Consider the following 17,575-nt stretch of genomic DNA (forward strand, 5'->3'; position numbering starts at 1 on the left):
AGGAGTGAAAAAGTTGGTTTAAAGCTCAACATTCAGAAAACTAAGATCATGGCATCTGGTCCCATCACTTCATGGGAAATAGATGGGGAAACATGGAAACAGTGTCAGACTTTATTTTTTGGGGCTCCAAAATCACTGCAGATGGTGATTGCAGCCATGAAATTAAAAGACACTTACTCCTTGGAAGGAAAGTTATGACCAACCTAGATAGCATATTCAAAAGCAGAGACATTACTTTGCCAACAAAGGTCCGTCTAGTCAAGGCTATCGTTTTTCCAGTAGTCGTGCATGGATGTGAAAGTTGGACTGTGAAGAAACCTGAGCGCCGAAGAATTGATGCTTTTGAAGTGTGGTGTTGGAGAAGACTCTTGAGAGTCCCTTGGACTGCAAGGAGATCTAACCAGTCTATCCTAAAGGAAATCAGTCCTGGGTGTTCTTCAGAAGGATGATGCTGAAGCTGAAACTCCAGTACTTTGGCCACCTCATGCGAAGAGTTGACTCATTGCAAAAGACTCTGATGCTGGGAGGGATTGAGAGCAGGAGGAGAAGGGGACGACAGAGGATGAGATGGCTGGATGGCATCACCGCCTCGATGGATGTGAGTTTGAGGGAATTCTGGGAGTTGGTGATGGACAGGGAGGCCTGGCGAGCTGCAATTCATGGGGTTGCAAAGAGTTGGACACGACTGAGTGACTGAACTGAACTGAACTGAAAGTAATCTTAACCAGTTTTTTTCCTCTTGAATTTTTTCAAAATTGCCTCCTTAAAGCATAAAAGCTACACAGATTTCTATTTCTGGCTCTTTTACAAGCTATGATGATTTAGTTGCATCCTCCCAGATTTCCATCATATTCTAATTAGTTCTGTTAGTCAAAATTAGGTTTTGAAAGACAATTTCTCTTACTGCTTCCTCTACTGTCAGCAGGGTAAATCAATAATTTGATTTTCTTCTTTGTAGAATCATTGAATTCTTGTCTATGAAGAGTATTCTAGGGTATTTTGTTTCTCTCTGTGTTCTTTAATTAAATACCCTATTTTTTCAAAGGTTGTGTGAAATTACATGCAGATGTCCATCTTTCTTGCTATTCAGTGTTATTCCACAGCTCTTCAACAGGTTTATCTGGAATAATTTGTCCTTCTGTTCTCAATCCTTTCAGAGTCCTGTTCCAACAAAGCTCAATGAATACCAACATGAAGTCACACTTATTTTCTTGTATTAAAATTGCATAGAATTTTGCTTAGTTTATTCCTTGTATCCTGAACTTTGTTGTTTGGTTGCTATTGTTGTTTGGTTGCTAAGTCGTGTCTGACTCTTTGCAACTCCATGGACTATAGTCCATCAGGTTCCTCTGTCCATTGGATTTCCCAGGGAAAAATACTGGAGTGGGTTGCCATTTCCTTCTCCAGGGGATTTTCTCAACCCAGGGGTTGAACCCACATCTCTTACACTGGTAGGTGGATTCTTTATACTGCTGAGCCACCAGGGAAGCCTATCCTGAACTTTAAGATGTAGATAACTACCCATGTAGATAACTACCCACCCTTCTTCCCAGTATTTTCTATTGTATAATAATTAGCATCCTGTCAGCTGCTAGTAATGTTTTATGTGATAACCTCCATCTTATCCAGTTTTAGAATTTTACTGATTTTTTTTTCTGTTTCCATCAACCTTTTCTAAATAAAATCTTCTTGATGTGATCAAGTTACCAGGTGAATACATTCTTTCAGTTCCTGTGAGATGAAGCATAGAAACCTATCATTCAAGGAATCTTAAGTCATGACCAGAAAATAAATCAATGACATGGGTAATCAGTTATCATTTTTCATTTGTTTCTCTTTCCAAGCCCCACACCTCAATTAAAACAAGAGATGAAAATATGATGTGGTCAAGGAATCTGTCCGCTCAGTCATGTCCGACTCTTTGAGACCCCATGGACTGTAGCCTTCCAGGCTCCTCAGTCCATGGGATTTTCCAGGCAAGAGTACTGGAGTGGGTTGCCATTTCCTTCTCCAGGGGATGTTCCTGATCCAGGGATTGAACCCGGGTCTCCTGCAATGCAGCAGACGCTTTACCCTCTGAGCCATCAGGGAAGCGGTCAAGGTATAGTTATCTATTATAAAAAAAATCAATATTGGAACCAAATTCTTCATTAGTTCCTTTTCCCATGAGCTTTCCATAGGTCTCTGATGACCCAACAGATAACAGAAATCTGTGGGATCATTTGATGATCCATAGCACTGCATGACCATTCTCAAAATAAATTCTATAGCATTAAAAATCAGTGGAAATTTTTTCCAGTTTCTGAAGATTTTCACTGAGTTTTTCCCAAAGGAAAGAGATTAAAAAAAGGTGCCACTAGTGACAGTAAATTTCTGACTCTTGCCAGATCCCAAAAAGGCAAGTGCATAAATAGCAAAGTGTGTGTAACAGAAATAATTACATATAAAGCATACTGCTTTCAATCTCATATAAACCTTTAATTATTAAAAGTTGAAATAAAAGTCAAGTACCTATAGTTAAGCTTAAAAGTCCAATACAAAGTTAGCGTTAATCAAGAAAAAAAATCTATGAAATTTAAAGTTTATTAACTTAAAAATTGAAAGATATTGGCTAAATCCTTAATGATCAACAAATTATGAAGTTTTCAAAATGCTTAATAATGTAAATGGAAACAACTATTTAGAAAAAAACTTTAGCCTAAAAGATTACTTCTATGAGTCACTGTCACCTAAAATAACTTAGCAGTATTGGGTAAAATTTCACATTTAATCAATTTGAACACATTCACATTTAAAATTGTTTGCGAAAATGACTTATTTCATTCATTCATTCCAATATGCATTGAATGACTCCTACATATCAGACTCTATACCAAGCTTTATATGAAGATTAAATCCCAACTAGAAAATTAAACAGGAACAATGCACACACACACACACACACACAATTCCCCGCAAACAGAGACGACATCTTGGTTAAAAAAAAAAAAACACAGGATAATATTTCTTATAATTCTTTCCATAACTTACATCTTCCATAAAAAAGATATATAAAATTTTCCTACCACACAGACTGCTATTTGAACTTGAGTTCTATAATTCTTTTCTAATATTTAAGGTCTATTGTGTTTTATTGTTTCACATTATAGCAATGCTTTTCGAACAGAGATTCAAAGTTATTTTAACATGTTTTAACAAAAAAGGTGGGGTGGAATAAAATAGTAAGGAAGATTATATTCTACCTTCTAATAATGAGGGCAGATAGTACTATGTTAAAAAAACATTAAAAGTCTATTTCTTCAAATTTAAAAAATTCCTACAGAAAGCAATTGCCATAAAAATTACAAAGAGGAAAATATGAGCAGAGAGTTTTTCAAATGATGTGAAAAATGAAAAAAAATTAAAGGGTATTATAGAAATAAAAATCCCAAGCATATTATTAACATGAAAAATCTAAAAGCAATCTAAATCATACACCTCCTCATGCCAGATAGGCACTACCACGAGTCTCAAAATGTATCTGAAAAAGGTAGGTCTGTAGATGGAGGTAAAAAAGTAACTTGGGAGTATTTTGATCACTTACTCAGGCCTTTTGATCCCATGTCGTCAGGGATCTCCTGTAGAGAGTAGTTCCCAGAGAGCAAGCAATAAAAAGATAATCAAAGAAAATAGTTGTCAGTAATGCATAAAATTGGTGCTACAATAAGAGACAGTTCCAAGACCATTACAGGTGCACGTATCTTACAGAGCTCTTCTGCATATTTCTGAAAGTTTAATTAAGCTAATGGCTAGATACGCTCCACTAAAAGAATGTAAGTTCTATATGAGAAGCTGATTAAGGTAGAGAAGCAAAAATTTTGACTGTTTCTTGCTATTTTAAAAATAAAATTGAGATTGTCTACATATAATGAAGAAATAGGATAATACAGAATGTTTTGAAAAGATCTATTATTAAAGATTGGCAATGCTATACCTAGAAATCAATAAGAAGGTTCTGAGGTAACTCATGTTTTTGTCTAAAATATTCTTTTGAGATTATGTTGAATGTTTCTTATAAGAACCTTTACATAAAATAATTCTATTTTAAACACAGCTTAAAAATATCATTTACTTTAAGAATCCCTAAGGGGCCAGAAAAAGTTAAGATTGGTATGCAAATTAATTTATGCTTGTTAAGTTGTCCCTAGTTAAGATAAATAGTAACCTGTTGCAGCTCTTGAAACTGTCTCCATGGTAACAACCAACTGCAGGGCAGTAGGTCCCTCTACATTTATCTTCAGTTGACCACTGGATCCACATACTTACGGTCAGCATCACTTGTTTCCTGCTCACTCTGGTCCTTGTTCTTGTAGAAGGGGAATTTTCGGGAAAAGAGGTTCTTTTTACGCTTGTCATTGAATGACTGCTGAAGAAGAGAAGGAGGGGCAAAACAAAGGGATGTCTACTGTCTGTGTGTACAAAGGCCCAGCCTAGTAGCTCTGTGAAAGCTGACTCTTGTGACCACAGTGTGCAGTTTGTATATGAATTTTGCTTTATACAGTAAATTTCTAATTTACTATTAACTTCTCAAATTCTAACATTTTAACTGAAAGTACTGAAAAATTTAAGTTTATAAATTAAGGAGAATAATCCAGTGATACCTAAAAATAATAAGTAAGTGCTATTTGATTTTAAGAAAAAAAAGGGAAGAGTAAACCAGATTAGCTACCACTATAGTCCAAACCAAATTCACATCTATTTATATCAATCCATATTCTTTAAGAAGATTTCTAGGTGCTCTATAGCCAAAATTACTTTAGCTATTCAAATATTTTTAATGGTTTACATAATAATCTTCATTGTCCTCTGGCTTTAGCAAATTTTTTCCTTTTTTTTTTTTAGCAAATTTTTTCCTTTTCTGTCTCTGTGGCTCCAACAAACAAAAAGCCACTACTAAAAAAGAGAACCAAGAAAACTGAGAAAGTTGCTAGTGTTGAAAATTTAAAACAACCTTTTTTTAAAAAGAGAATTAGGATAACTAAATGCTTATGGCATGAATCATGAAATGGGAAGAAAACTAAGATGTGTCCATCAAGCACAGAGTCGAGCAAAAGAATTATCAGTGCTATCTAACCAAGGAAGAAGATTCAACTTTCCTGGCCAATTTAAATGCCATCATAACTGATGTATTAGCCTTTCAGCTCTACCATATTATCTATTTTTAAAGTATATATAAATAAAATGGAACCAGATTCAATCCACTGGCACCATGTCCTAAATAAGGAATAAAAGGTTTGATGCTTGTAATGCCAGAGAGGCAGTTAAAATTCTAGTAGTTTATACATAATTGTTATGACAGCCGATTTGATGGTCCCTTATTGCACAGATGTCTGAAACAAGTTTTTTCCCTTCTTGAATGTCCCATTTGTGCGTTGAGAGTTTTAAAAGCATGTAGCACAAAGAAAGATGAGGCTAAAGAGGAATAGCTTCTTTTGTAATTTGTCACAGGCACCCATGTCTTGAAGGAAATGGCCTTGTGACACCAGGAATTATTATTATTTTTTGAAGTGGGAACAACATAAAGGATAGAAATTTTGTTTCAATTTTTTTTTAGTTTATCCATGTCATACGATGCTATCAATATTTTGAAGTATATCAACACCAGATGGTGTTTTTTTGGGGTATGCCTATATTTTCAGTGATGGGGTATCAGGTGATTAAGGTACTGAAATGGATTAAAGTGACTTTAAGCTCAAATTCTATTACTTGAAAAGATTTATTTTGGTAAGAATATTTATTTTAATAATAAATAATATTTTTTAAAAACTTTTATTTTTATCTTTTTACATCAACAGTTCAAAATTAATAAATTCATAGTCATTAGTCAAGTGGACTGTTTTGATATTAATCTTAAAATATGAAGGCTCTGATAAAGAAAGCAGAAGTTAAAAACTAAGTTGAGGAAAAAAAAATGTGGAGAAATATAAGCTTATAGTTTCACAAACTGTCAAGAAGCATTATTTGAATAAAAACCCTTGCCTGAATCCAAATTTTAGAAAACAGAGAAGAAAACAAGTTTCTGTAGGAAAAAAATTCATGGTAATCTAATTTAGGGAAGGAATTTTTTGTTCACGACAATCACTGATTTCAAATTTAGTAATAATTTTAATGCCATCCAATAAAACTGATACATTTTTAATAAAAAGTTATTTACTCCTCCTACTGCATATATAGTGGTCAGAGTCAGTTTCACAGCAAACAACCAAAAGAAACATGAAGTTTAAAATGTTTTGATTTTTGATATCTTTGCAGTTAGCCAAAATGAGATATCATAAAGATATCATAATATAGGACAGAAAGAAATGCTTGTTAGTCAAGAATGTATTAATTGTATTATATCTAACATCCTGCAGGTGAAGAATTTATTAAAAGTGAAAAATAGCACAAGCAAAGAGGATGAAAATGTGTAGGGAAAACACAAAACTGAAGAAATGTACTACCTCTAGTTTCTTTATATTTTCAATACAAAACAATCTGTTTAGTTACTTATTATTATTCATGCTATACTGCAAGAGAGTGCAATAAATATAAGGACTGATAAAACATAAATTTATGAAACATATATCAAATATCTAGATATAAAATTTCCATATGTAGTATTTCAAAATAGCTAAATGAATGTTAAGAATGTTAATGAGAACCTAAAGTGTTTTTAAAAAGTCTGTATTGGAAATAAAGTCCATAACCTACCACATAAGGACAAGAAAAGAAGAGCTTAGAATGGGAAACGGTATTACAGAGAGATGCAGTTCTGTATCAATGGCAAGCGTATTTTTACCCCACTCAGTACCATGCATACTTTGGGTGCTGTGTTAGAACACAGTGACTGTGTATAAAGTTGGTTATAGTCAACAAACAAGACTAAGATTTAAATATGTCGTTAATTCAGTTAACTTCTTACAGTTTGAAAGGAAAGTTACAACATGCAATTCCTTTTTCAATACACTGACAATGTATTTACTAAAATATTTTAAAAGACATTATAAAATAAGCATGAAAATCACTGTATATATTTCAAATCCTGAGCATTTACTTGGGGATATTTTCCTTCAAAGATCTTCTATTTCAAATATTACTTCAGATTATACTATATAATTTTGTATTTTCTGAAAGGTACAAATAAATTTAAAAGAAATTTGTTATTCCCAAGATAACTGAATACATTATACAATTTACTGAGATTTAATTTCTTTGATTAAGGACTATATTCCTTTAAAATATTAAAACTTTGAATGCTTAATGATATCAGACATGTACAAAGAGTAGGATTAATTTATTTACAGTTAATTTTCCATATTCTTTTGAAACTTGATCAAAAGATGTATAAAACATTTGCTTTAGATGTAAAAATCCCCAAATATAAAACATTGCTATAAACAGTATTTCAACACAGTATGTGTTCAGCTCTTTCCTCAGGCTTATTGCTAGAATATTCCATTGCAGTATTTACACACATACTACAGAATGAAGCCTGTGATATCATCCCTTGACATTCACCAGATTCAAGGACTTTACATGAAAACAAAAATATATCTAAAAAATATATATATATAATAATTTTGATATATTTCTTGCCCATTTACAAAGTCCTCCTTTTGACTGTCCCTTTATTTCCTTAAGATAAAAATTCATATTGATTTAAACATTTGAAACATGGATTCTATTATTAAGTAATATTAGAATAAAGGAGGAAAAGAACAAGATAATTTCCACACTTGCAAAACTCCATAAACTTATATTATGAACTAGTTAATAATTTGGGGGGACCTATTTTCTCAGAAGATGTATTATTAGTTATGGCAATTAATACTGTTGATACAAGTTTCTGAATAACTGTTCATCTGTGTGAAGGCTGAATTCATTTCACTTTTAAAAATAACAACCAAAAGTATGTTAAGAATATACCAAATGACAATTCTGATAATCTGGAAAAGTCTGTGAAATGGGTGCTTTCATTTAATAAATTGCTTACTCAAGCAAATCTATTATTGTAAACCACCAATGGCAAGAGCTGTTGTTAATTCTTATGATGAGGTCCTTCTAACTTTAATAATGTAGCTCAAATAAGAATTATGAAAAAGTCAATAACAGATTTTATATACGCACCCCTTTATCTCCTCTTGCTTTAGAATTGAATTTCACTGTTTTTAATCGGGCTCGTTCTTTCTTCTCAACCCTGGCAAAGCACAGATCATTTTTTAAGTATAATAAACATACTCAAGGCTCTAATTAGAAATCATCAGGATTGCTACTTTAATATGGAGCATTTTTATATTTTAAAGCCTTTAAAAGTCATTTGCATCTCACAATTAATAACAACTTCTGAGAAATGAAATATAGGGCTCATTTTATTATGAAATAAAACCACTTATTAAGTACAAGTATGTATACTTATATATACACTCAAATCCATAAGTATACTGAAATTATTATGATGTACCACTTCTGAGTTCAGCAATTTTCCAGGTTTTCCATTTGTTCTGGTTTTTGAATATTTAGCTTATGGAACACATATGCTAAAAACTCACTGTCAGAGCGAAAGCAAATGAAGTAAAATGTTAACAACTGAGGAAAGTAGATGAAAGAAATGTGGGTATTCTATGTACTATTCTTGTATTTCTTTGTACTTATATTTTCTGCAGCTCTGAAATTTTTAAAAATAAAAAGGAGGGAAATAAAAACATTTAAGCTTAATTCCAATGATATATTTGTATAAACACATAAAGTAACCATTTACAGTACACAAAATATAGTTTTAAAGTATCTTTGGAAGGATACAGAAGAAATGGTAACCTTAGTTAACTTCTCAGGGAAGGTGAAATGGGTGGGTGGGGAACAGGGTGCGGAGGGGACCTGTACAGCTGTTAAAATCTTTTGAATTTTAAACCTTGTTGAAAGTGTTACCTTTGAAACAAGCAAGCAACATATTACAACAATGTATATAGTGTACAATCTACAGCCATGTATGAATATTGCAACCAGTATGAATCTTGAAAAATTTCATACAAATTAAGCTTTATAAATTCTTGATTTCAGCATAGCAATCATATTAGTATATAGCAGAAAAACCTACCAAAAAGCCTATGAATAAAAGCATATCTTTCTTTTCTTTTTTTTTTTTATTATCTAACTATAAAGTTTTACCATGGGTACAGAAGAACCCTAGCAGTCACGGATTTAAAATTTTTGTTTTTACTATTCCAGAGCAACCTTGAGAGTCCATGATAGGAATAATGAATTTATAATTTTGCCAAGGCACTTATTCAGGGCACTGAAAAACTAACATTTAGTGAGTGAACATTTACAACTCAAAATGGCTTTGTTTTCTAATCATTATTTTGCTTACTAAATAGTTGAGTGACTTCAACTGTGTTTGTCAATACTGTTCCCGAAAGAAAGCTAAGAACTGTAGGTCTTAGCTAAGAACTCCAAGTCCTTGTGCTATTATTAAAGATGACAGCATTCTATGTAAAAAAATACAAGTTTAGAATACACTGAAGGATGAAATGGCATAACTGGCTGTGATTTCATACTGTAATTTATGGCAGGAAAATTATATTTTATATTATTATTCACAAATTTGGGAATTTGTAGAGGTGTCAAGGTATATCTCTTTGATCACTTTTGGCTTCAAAATCTAACCTTATAGAATTTTTATACAAAATGCAAAATATCTCTTTCCACCAAAGTCAGCTGTATTTCTCATTTGTTGCAGACACCTGTAAAGCCTTTGTAAGATAAAAGACTTCCAGAGATAAAGACAATTTTTAGGAACTCTGACCTCGATATTTAAGATGTGAGGTTTCTATTGACTCAACAAGGCACAGAGGAAGCATTTCTGCATTTAAAGGATACTATATTCTATTCTAGAGAAGAAGTTATGCTGAGGGCTGCATTGCTAAAAGAGGAGTTGTCACCAAATAGTTGGATCTTGCTAAAAATATGGATCTAGCCAACAACAGTCATAAATTCCAAAACCACAATTATAGAGATCTTGGCAATATTTCAACATTTGTATTCTTCAAAGTCTATCAACAGATGTACAAATATATATATGGTAGAGAGGTTTATAAACAGGCATATGATTTGGCATAAGTATCAATTTAGAGTCTCAACAAAATAAGTATAAGTCCAGTTTATTAACAAGGAAAGAACAAGTTTATTATATCATAAGCGTGATTTGAAGTGAATTAACTAGCTAAAATAAACATTAATGTCTCTCTGACAATTTTCACTGGCAAGGCTATGGTTTTTCCTGTGGTCATGTATGGATGTGAGAGTTGGACTGTGAAGAAGGCTGAGCGCGGAAGAATTGATGCTTTTGAACTGTGGTGTTGGAGAAGACTCTTGAGAGTCCCTTGGACTGCAAGGAGATCCAACCAATCCATTCTAAAGGAGATCAGCCCTGAGGGTTCTTTGGAAGGAATGATGCTAAAGCTGAAACTCCAGTACTTTGGCCCCCTCATGCGAAGAGTTGACTCATTGGAAAAGACTCTGATGCTGGGAGGGATTGGGGGCAAGAGGAGAAGGGGACGACAGAGGATAAGATGGCTAGATGGCATCACTGACTCGATGGACGTGAGTCTGAGTGAACTCCGGGAGTTGGTGATGGACAGGGAGGCCTGGTGTGCTGCGATTCATGGGGTCGCAAAGAGTCGGACACGACTGAGCGACTGATCTGATCTGATCTTAAAACTTCTAAGTTTTAGGCAATGATTTAGCTGAATCAGATCTCATATATAAGTTCTTTTGGGGAAATTATGAACTGATGTTTTAACACCTTCCCCATAAAAGTAGAGACATCCAGTAACATTTCATTGACCTCAGAGAGGGTTGTTGGGATCACCTTTTTCAAAGAAACTCTGTACTTAACCACTTATGCCACTAGATGTTAAGTATGCACCAGTGAGTGAATCACTACAATAACCAGTTAAAACAAAGAGGAAAGACTACTGAATGCACACATGATTCTAAATTAAACAAGAAAAAGAGATGATATCTAAAAGAAATAGCTAAACATTTCTAAAAATCTAAAATATCTAAAAGAAAATTTTAGATATTTCTAAAAATTTTGCACTTAAAACTCTTTCCCTTTTTTAATCTAGAAGAGGCAATTCACAAAATCAAAACCCCTGAAAATTTGAGTTTTAACACCACCTACATGGGAAAACTCATAGCTCAGTGAGTAAAGAATCTGCCTGCAAAGCAGGAGACCTGGGTTTGATTCCTGGGTCAGGAAGATCCCCTGGACAGAGGAGCCTGGCAGGCTATAGTCCATGGGGCTGCAAGAGTCGGAATGACTTAGCAACTGAAATCAAACCACCACATGGGAAAATTATAGAGGTTTTTAATTCTTTCTCCACTGGTATAGATCTGTGGCACAGTGACTTAAAATATACTTACTTTGTAGGAACTTTAGAGAAATTTCTATTTGGGGGCTTCATATTCTCTTACTATATCATTGGTTAAAATATAAAGTGAAAGGAAGTGAAAGTCGCTTAGTTGTGTCCGACTCTTTGTGACCCCATGGACTCTAAAGTCCACTGGATTCTCCAGGCCAGAATACTGGAATAGGTAGCCTTTCCCTTCTTCAAGGGATCTTCCCAACCCAGGGATGGAACCCAGGTCTCCCACACTGCAGGTGCATTCTTTACCAGCTGAGCCACAAGGGAAGCCCAAGAATACTGGAGTGGGTAGCCTATTCCTTCTCCAGCAGATCTTCCTGACACAGGAATTGAACTGGGGTCTCCTGCATTACTGGTGGATTCTTTACCAAATGCGCTATCAGGGAAGCCCAGTTACAATACAAGGTGAATAAAATTAAACGGCTATGAAACACAATATAAAACACCAAGCATAAAATCATCACTTCAGTAAAGGAAATTAAAAAAAATCCCAGCAATTATTCACATTGCCCAATTTTCAAGTGGTAAGACTCTAACAGACTTATATTTACCTGCGTTTACTGGGAATCACCCCAACTTCATCACTTTCACCATCTGGTGTAACCTGTCTGGCTTGCCACCATTCATCATCAGAAGCATTAATAACATGGAGGATATCTCCAAATTTGAAGTTCAATCCCTGACTAGGAAGGCCACTGTCTTTAGTCTTGTCATAATCAAAGAGGGCCCTAGATTAAGAAGAAAAAAGTCTGCATTTCTTATAATGATATTATCAATATTAAATAAACAGGATCCTAAAAGTATATATATAATTTAGGTAGACAGTGAAACAATGTACCACGGTAGGCAAAATAATGCCAAGCTCAATTTTGTGTTATATACAAGAAGACAATGAGAGTAAAAAGAAATAGCAAAATTAACTTGTAATGGTAATAGACACACTATTCTCTCAATAGTATATGAGAAATTTAAAATATTGTATGAGAAAATAAAAAAAAATACTTTTAGTACAATCCAATAGCAAACTATATTTAATTCTAAAATGAAGATAAATTTGGTGAGTTGCTCTAAATTAATAAAGTAAATATTAAGAGACTCTCCCCTGTGACTAGACACACTTGGGAAAACAAATTTGCTGACTGATCTGATTCATCATTTGTGGACTTTAAGGCTAGAAGACCAGAGTGATTATTTTCCCAGGTAAGTATTGCTTTCATTTGTTCATAAAACCAGAGTTAATAGGGTTTTCAGAGTCAATAACAAATATGAAAACTAATTACACATGACTATATGATGACTTAACAGTTGCCAACTGTTTTGGAAAAAATACTGTATTAATTTAACATAATAATTTCAAAATGTTAGGAATATTTTAAATTTTGATAACAAAATAATGTCTTACTACTTAATGAGTGTACAATATTTAAAGAAATTAAAATTCTTAGATTCAAAAAACTTCTCTTAAGAGTAGAGGAAGGATCCCAGCAACTACATTTAAAATATAATTTGTTGATTCTTTTGTTTTAATTTGGCAATGGGAAATTAGGATACAAATCATATTTCTTTTCATGCTACTCAACTTTTAAGAAGCTGTCTCTTGAAGTAAAACTGAAGAGGGGTGAAATTAATTGACAGCTAAATGAATGAACTAGTTAATGTTTTTCAAATATGTTCTTTCAAGTCTTTTCAGTGGCTAACAGTGTAAAGGAAATAGGTGAATCAAAAGTGGGAAGGTTTACTTAAACGTATATTAAAACATATACAACACATTGGATTTTATTTGAAGAATTCTAAAAGTATAGAATTCTACTGTAAAAATTAAGATTATAAATGATATAAATGCTAAAGTCATTACTTCAATAAATTCTGAATACTGAGGAAGCATCTTTCTACTTGCAAAATAGAGTTAACATCAAAAAACAAAGGTTTGATATAGTCAGGCATTTACTAAATATTTATTTAAAAAGGTAAAGATGACAAAGATGAAGATACAAATAAACAGAATACAAGATAACAGAGTAGCTTAAGAGGTAGAACAAATGCCACAAGACATTCAGAAAAGGGAAAACTATACCTTAACATTTTTATTATCATAAATTAAACTTTTGAATCAATACAACTATATTACCAATAAACAATGGAGAAACTCACAAGTTCTACTTCCTATGTTAACATTTAAACTTTGCCTTTTAGTACTCTGATTCATTAAAAAAAGGGAAGTACTCCTGGAATACTTATGTGGGTTATTAATCATAAGAATATAATAAACACTTGTTAATCTACTATCAACCTAAAGGTTTCTACACAAAACTTTTATCAGTGACTCACATTCACCTGTGTATTTTTCCCCTCGATCCTGCTTTCCTCAGATTGAGTTAAGTGCTAATTAGAGTATAACCACTATTCTGAATACAGAGTTTATTATTTCCTCGCTCTTTACCCTTTTTTGCTGTTGGTTTGATTTTATCACACACATATGGATGACTATGTATCTATGTATGATTTTACTTATTTCAGATCTTTATAAAAAAGCACCATACTGTACACAGTCTATTGTAGCCTTAACTTCATTCTTACATTTGAGATTAAAAATATATTTACCAACAAGAACGATAAGACTTCTGGTTAATTATGGCAGATTGGCTACATGTGTCTACAGGCATGCCTCATTTTATTGTGTTTCACTTTATTGCACTTGGCAGATATTGTGTTTTTTTTCCCTCACAAATGGAAGGCCCTGTTAGTTTGCCATGACTATTGGCGCCATTTTTCTGACATTTGCTCACTTTGCGTCTCTGTGTCACCTTTTGGTAATTCTCCCAATACTTCAAACTTGTTCATTAATATATTTATTATGGTGATCAGTGATCCTTAATTTTACTATTGTAATCATTTTGGGGTATCACAAACCATGCTTTAATAAGATGGTAACTTGATAAATGTCTGTGTTCTGAATGCTCCACCAATTGGCCCTTTTCCCCACCTCTCTCCCTTTTCCTTGGGCGCCCCCCCTACTCCAAGACACGACAATATTGAAATTGGGCCATTGAATAGCCTGACAATGGCCTCTTAAGTACTCATGTGAAAGGAAGAGTCACAGGTCTCTCACTTTAAATGAGAAAAAAGTTATGCTTAGTGAAGAAGGGATGTTGAAAGCTAAGATAGGCCAAAAGCTAGGCTTCTTGCATTAGTAAGCCAGCTGAAAAAAAAACGAAGGTTCTACTTGAGTACCCACAGGAATAATAAGAAAGTGAAAAAGCCTTATTGCTGATACTGAGAATATTTTAGAGGTCTAGATAGAAGATCAAACCAGCCATAACATTTCTTTAAGCCAAAGTGTAACTCAGAGCAAGGCCCAAACTCTTCAGTTCTGTGAAGGCTGAGAGAACTGAGGAAGCTGCAAAAGTTTGAAGTTTGGTTCCTAAGGTTTCAGGAAAGAAACCATCCCATAACACAGAAGTGCAAGGTAAAGCAGCAGGTACTGATGTAAAAGAGACAACAAATTATCCAGAAGATCTAGCTAGGATAAGTAATGAAGGTTGTTACACTCAACAACAGACTTTCAGTGTGGACAAAACAGCCTCATATTGGAAGAAGATGCCATCTAGAACTTTCATAGCTATAGAGAAGTCAATGCCTGGCTTCAAAACTTCAAAGGGCAGGCTGACTCTCTTGTCAGGGCTTAATGGAGCTGTGAGTTTAAGTTAAACCAATGCTCATTTACCATTCTGAAAATCCAAGGGTCTTTAAGAACTATGCTAAATCTACAGTGCCTTCTGCCTGTGCTCTAGAATTGAAATTAACAAAGCCTAGATGACAGCACGTTTGTTTACAACACGGTTTACTGAATATTTTAAGCATACTGTTAAGACCTACTGCTCAAAAAAGATTTCTTTCAAAATGTTACTGCTAACTGACAATGTACTTGGTCACCCAAGAGTTTTGATGGAGATGAACAATGAAATGAATGTTATGCTGAGACAACTTCCATTCTGTAGCCCATGGATCAAGGAGTAATTTTGACTTTAGATGTCATTAAAAACACTGTTGATTCATGGGAAGAGGTCAAAATGTCAGTATTAATAGGAGTTTGCAGGAAATTGACTCCAATCTTCATGGATGACTTTGAGGGGTTTAAGACTTCAGCAGAGGAAGTTAGAAACAGAAAGAGAACTAGAATGAGAAGTGGAGCCAGAAGATGTGACTGAACTGCTGCAATCCCATGATAAAACTTGGAAAGATGTTTAAACTCAAAAGATGAGGATGCTTGTGGATGAGCAAAGAAAGTGGTTTCTTGAGGTAGAATCCACTCCTGGTGAAGATGCAGTGAAGCATATTGAAATAACAACAAGGTATGGAAATACTACATCAACTTACTTGATAAAGCAGCAGCAGAATTTGAGAGAACTGACTGTAATTTTGAAAAAAGTTGACTGTGGTTAAAATACTATCAAGCAGCATTACATGCTCCAGAGAAACTATTCATGAAAGGAAGAGTTGATCAATTTGGCAAATTCTACCACTGTCTTATTTTAAGAAACTGCCACAGCCACCTCAAACCTTTAGCAACCACCTCCCTGATCAGTCAGCAATCATCAACACAGAGGTAGGACCTTCCATCAGAAAAAAAAAAATATTGAAATTGCTTAAGGTTCGTTGACAATTAGCATTTTTTTAAGCAATAAAATATTTTAAAATTGAGATTATATTTTTTGAGTCATAATGCTACTGTACATTTAAAGACTACAGAACAGTGTAAATATAAGTTTTATATGCACTGGGGAACCAAAATATTCATGACTTCCTTTATTGTGATATTCACTGTACTGTGGTCTGTAACTGAACCTGGAAAATCTCTCAAGTAATGCTTGCATTTTCTTTCCATCCTAAAACTCACTAAAATGACAATAACAACAACAACAAAAGATAAATACAAAAGAGAGATGACAGCAGGAGAAGACAGAGTTTAACATGGTTTTGAATGATGGTAAATTTAGAGTAGAGGAAGCTCTAAATGGCGTATCTGAAGAGAGGGGTTGAAATAAAATAACCGAAGTAATATTTACTCTACAAGACCCTAGAAATGCTCACAAATTAGAAGTGCACACTATCCAGGTAGGCAGAGATAAATTACAGCAGTGAACACAGAAGGACTGGTAGAAATTACAGTAATTAAATGTTACTCAAACAAAGAATATTTTATTCTAAAAAAGATACCAGAAAAGAAAACTGTTGGATATGTCATAACAACTTAAAAAAGTTTCTAGTCCTTATGTATTTTGTCTTTATCATACTATTATTATTATTCAAGAGGTTATATAACTGTCATTAATAAAATTATAATAATATCCCAAAGACATACTATTTCTAAAAGACACACTATCAGGAAATCAATCATAAAAAACATTTCCTTGGTTTTCAATACTGCATTTTCCTTGCAATATACTTTTCTATAGTGAAAACTAAGTCATAGTGAAAATCCTGAAAGAACTTGCATGCATAAATGAAGACTGCTATAACTAGAAATTAAAAAAACTTTACCTGACATAGAGGGATCGCTTCTGGCTAGTTCGAAGAGAACCTGAACCTGAACTAATGCTACTATTCATCATCTGCTCCCGTAAGTCATGTATTTTGGCTTCAAAACGACTGTATTCTGATAGAAGAAAAAAGAAAAGTAAATTCATATTTTATATCCTAAAAAATTACTTGAAGATAAAGTATTAAATATGTAAGCTGTCTTATAATTGATTAAATGTGGTCAGACTCTTAAGAGAGTAATCTATACAAGATTTTGCCCAATATGTAAATTTCAAAACTTAACAATCTTCTAAATGTACCATAAATTAGAACTGGCTGATAACAATATTTTCAGTACACTATTTTAGAGCTCATATCACATTTAATAAATTAAAAGACAATCTCCATGCATCAAATAGCAGTATTAATCCTACTTTACTATTGAATTTAACTGTAAATTTTAAAAAGTAGGATTTATTCTAATTTCTATACTAAAAAAAGAAGTCTAAAATAATTTACACTAGACACTCTGTTTACTGACTTTTCCCCCTGTGAAGACGTCAACTAATTATATTTTCAAATTATACATAATATGGGGAAAATATGCCTTA

At 33.4% G+C, this 17,575-nt stretch overlaps 1 protein-coding gene across 6 annotated transcripts in view; it reads right to left on the minus strand.

Moving 5' to 3' along the window:
* Window positions 1-17,575, minus strand: part of DLG1 (discs, large homolog 1 (Drosophila)) — a 275,289-nt gene that overhangs the window by 31,933 nt on the left and 225,781 nt on the right. For 3 of the 6 annotated variants that reach the window (XM_010834376.1, XM_010834377.1, XM_010834375.1), the window contains exons 16-19: window positions 16,986-17,100; window positions 11,996-12,172; window positions 8,146-8,215; window positions 4,306-4,405 (exon numbers count right to left, since the gene is read on the minus strand). In XM_010834376.1, coding sequence (XP_010832678.1) covers window positions 4,306-4,405; window positions 8,146-8,215; window positions 11,996-12,172; window positions 16,986-17,100 — 462 coding nt within the window. Of the gene's footprint in view, window positions 1-3,583; window positions 3,618-4,305; window positions 4,406-8,145; window positions 8,216-11,995; window positions 12,173-16,985; window positions 17,101-17,575 lie in introns of all 6 variants that reach the window. The other 3 variants (XM_010834380.1, XM_010834378.1, XM_010834379.1) reach the window with 2 other exon arrangements.

This window comes from Bison bison, unplaced genomic scaffold, assembly GCF_000754665.1.
Source record: "Bison bison bison isolate TAMUID 2011002044 unplaced genomic scaffold, Bison_UMD1.0 scf7180017864032, whole genome shotgun sequence".
NCBI classification, from domain to species: domain Eukaryota; kingdom Metazoa; phylum Chordata; class Mammalia; order Artiodactyla; family Bovidae; genus Bison; species Bison bison.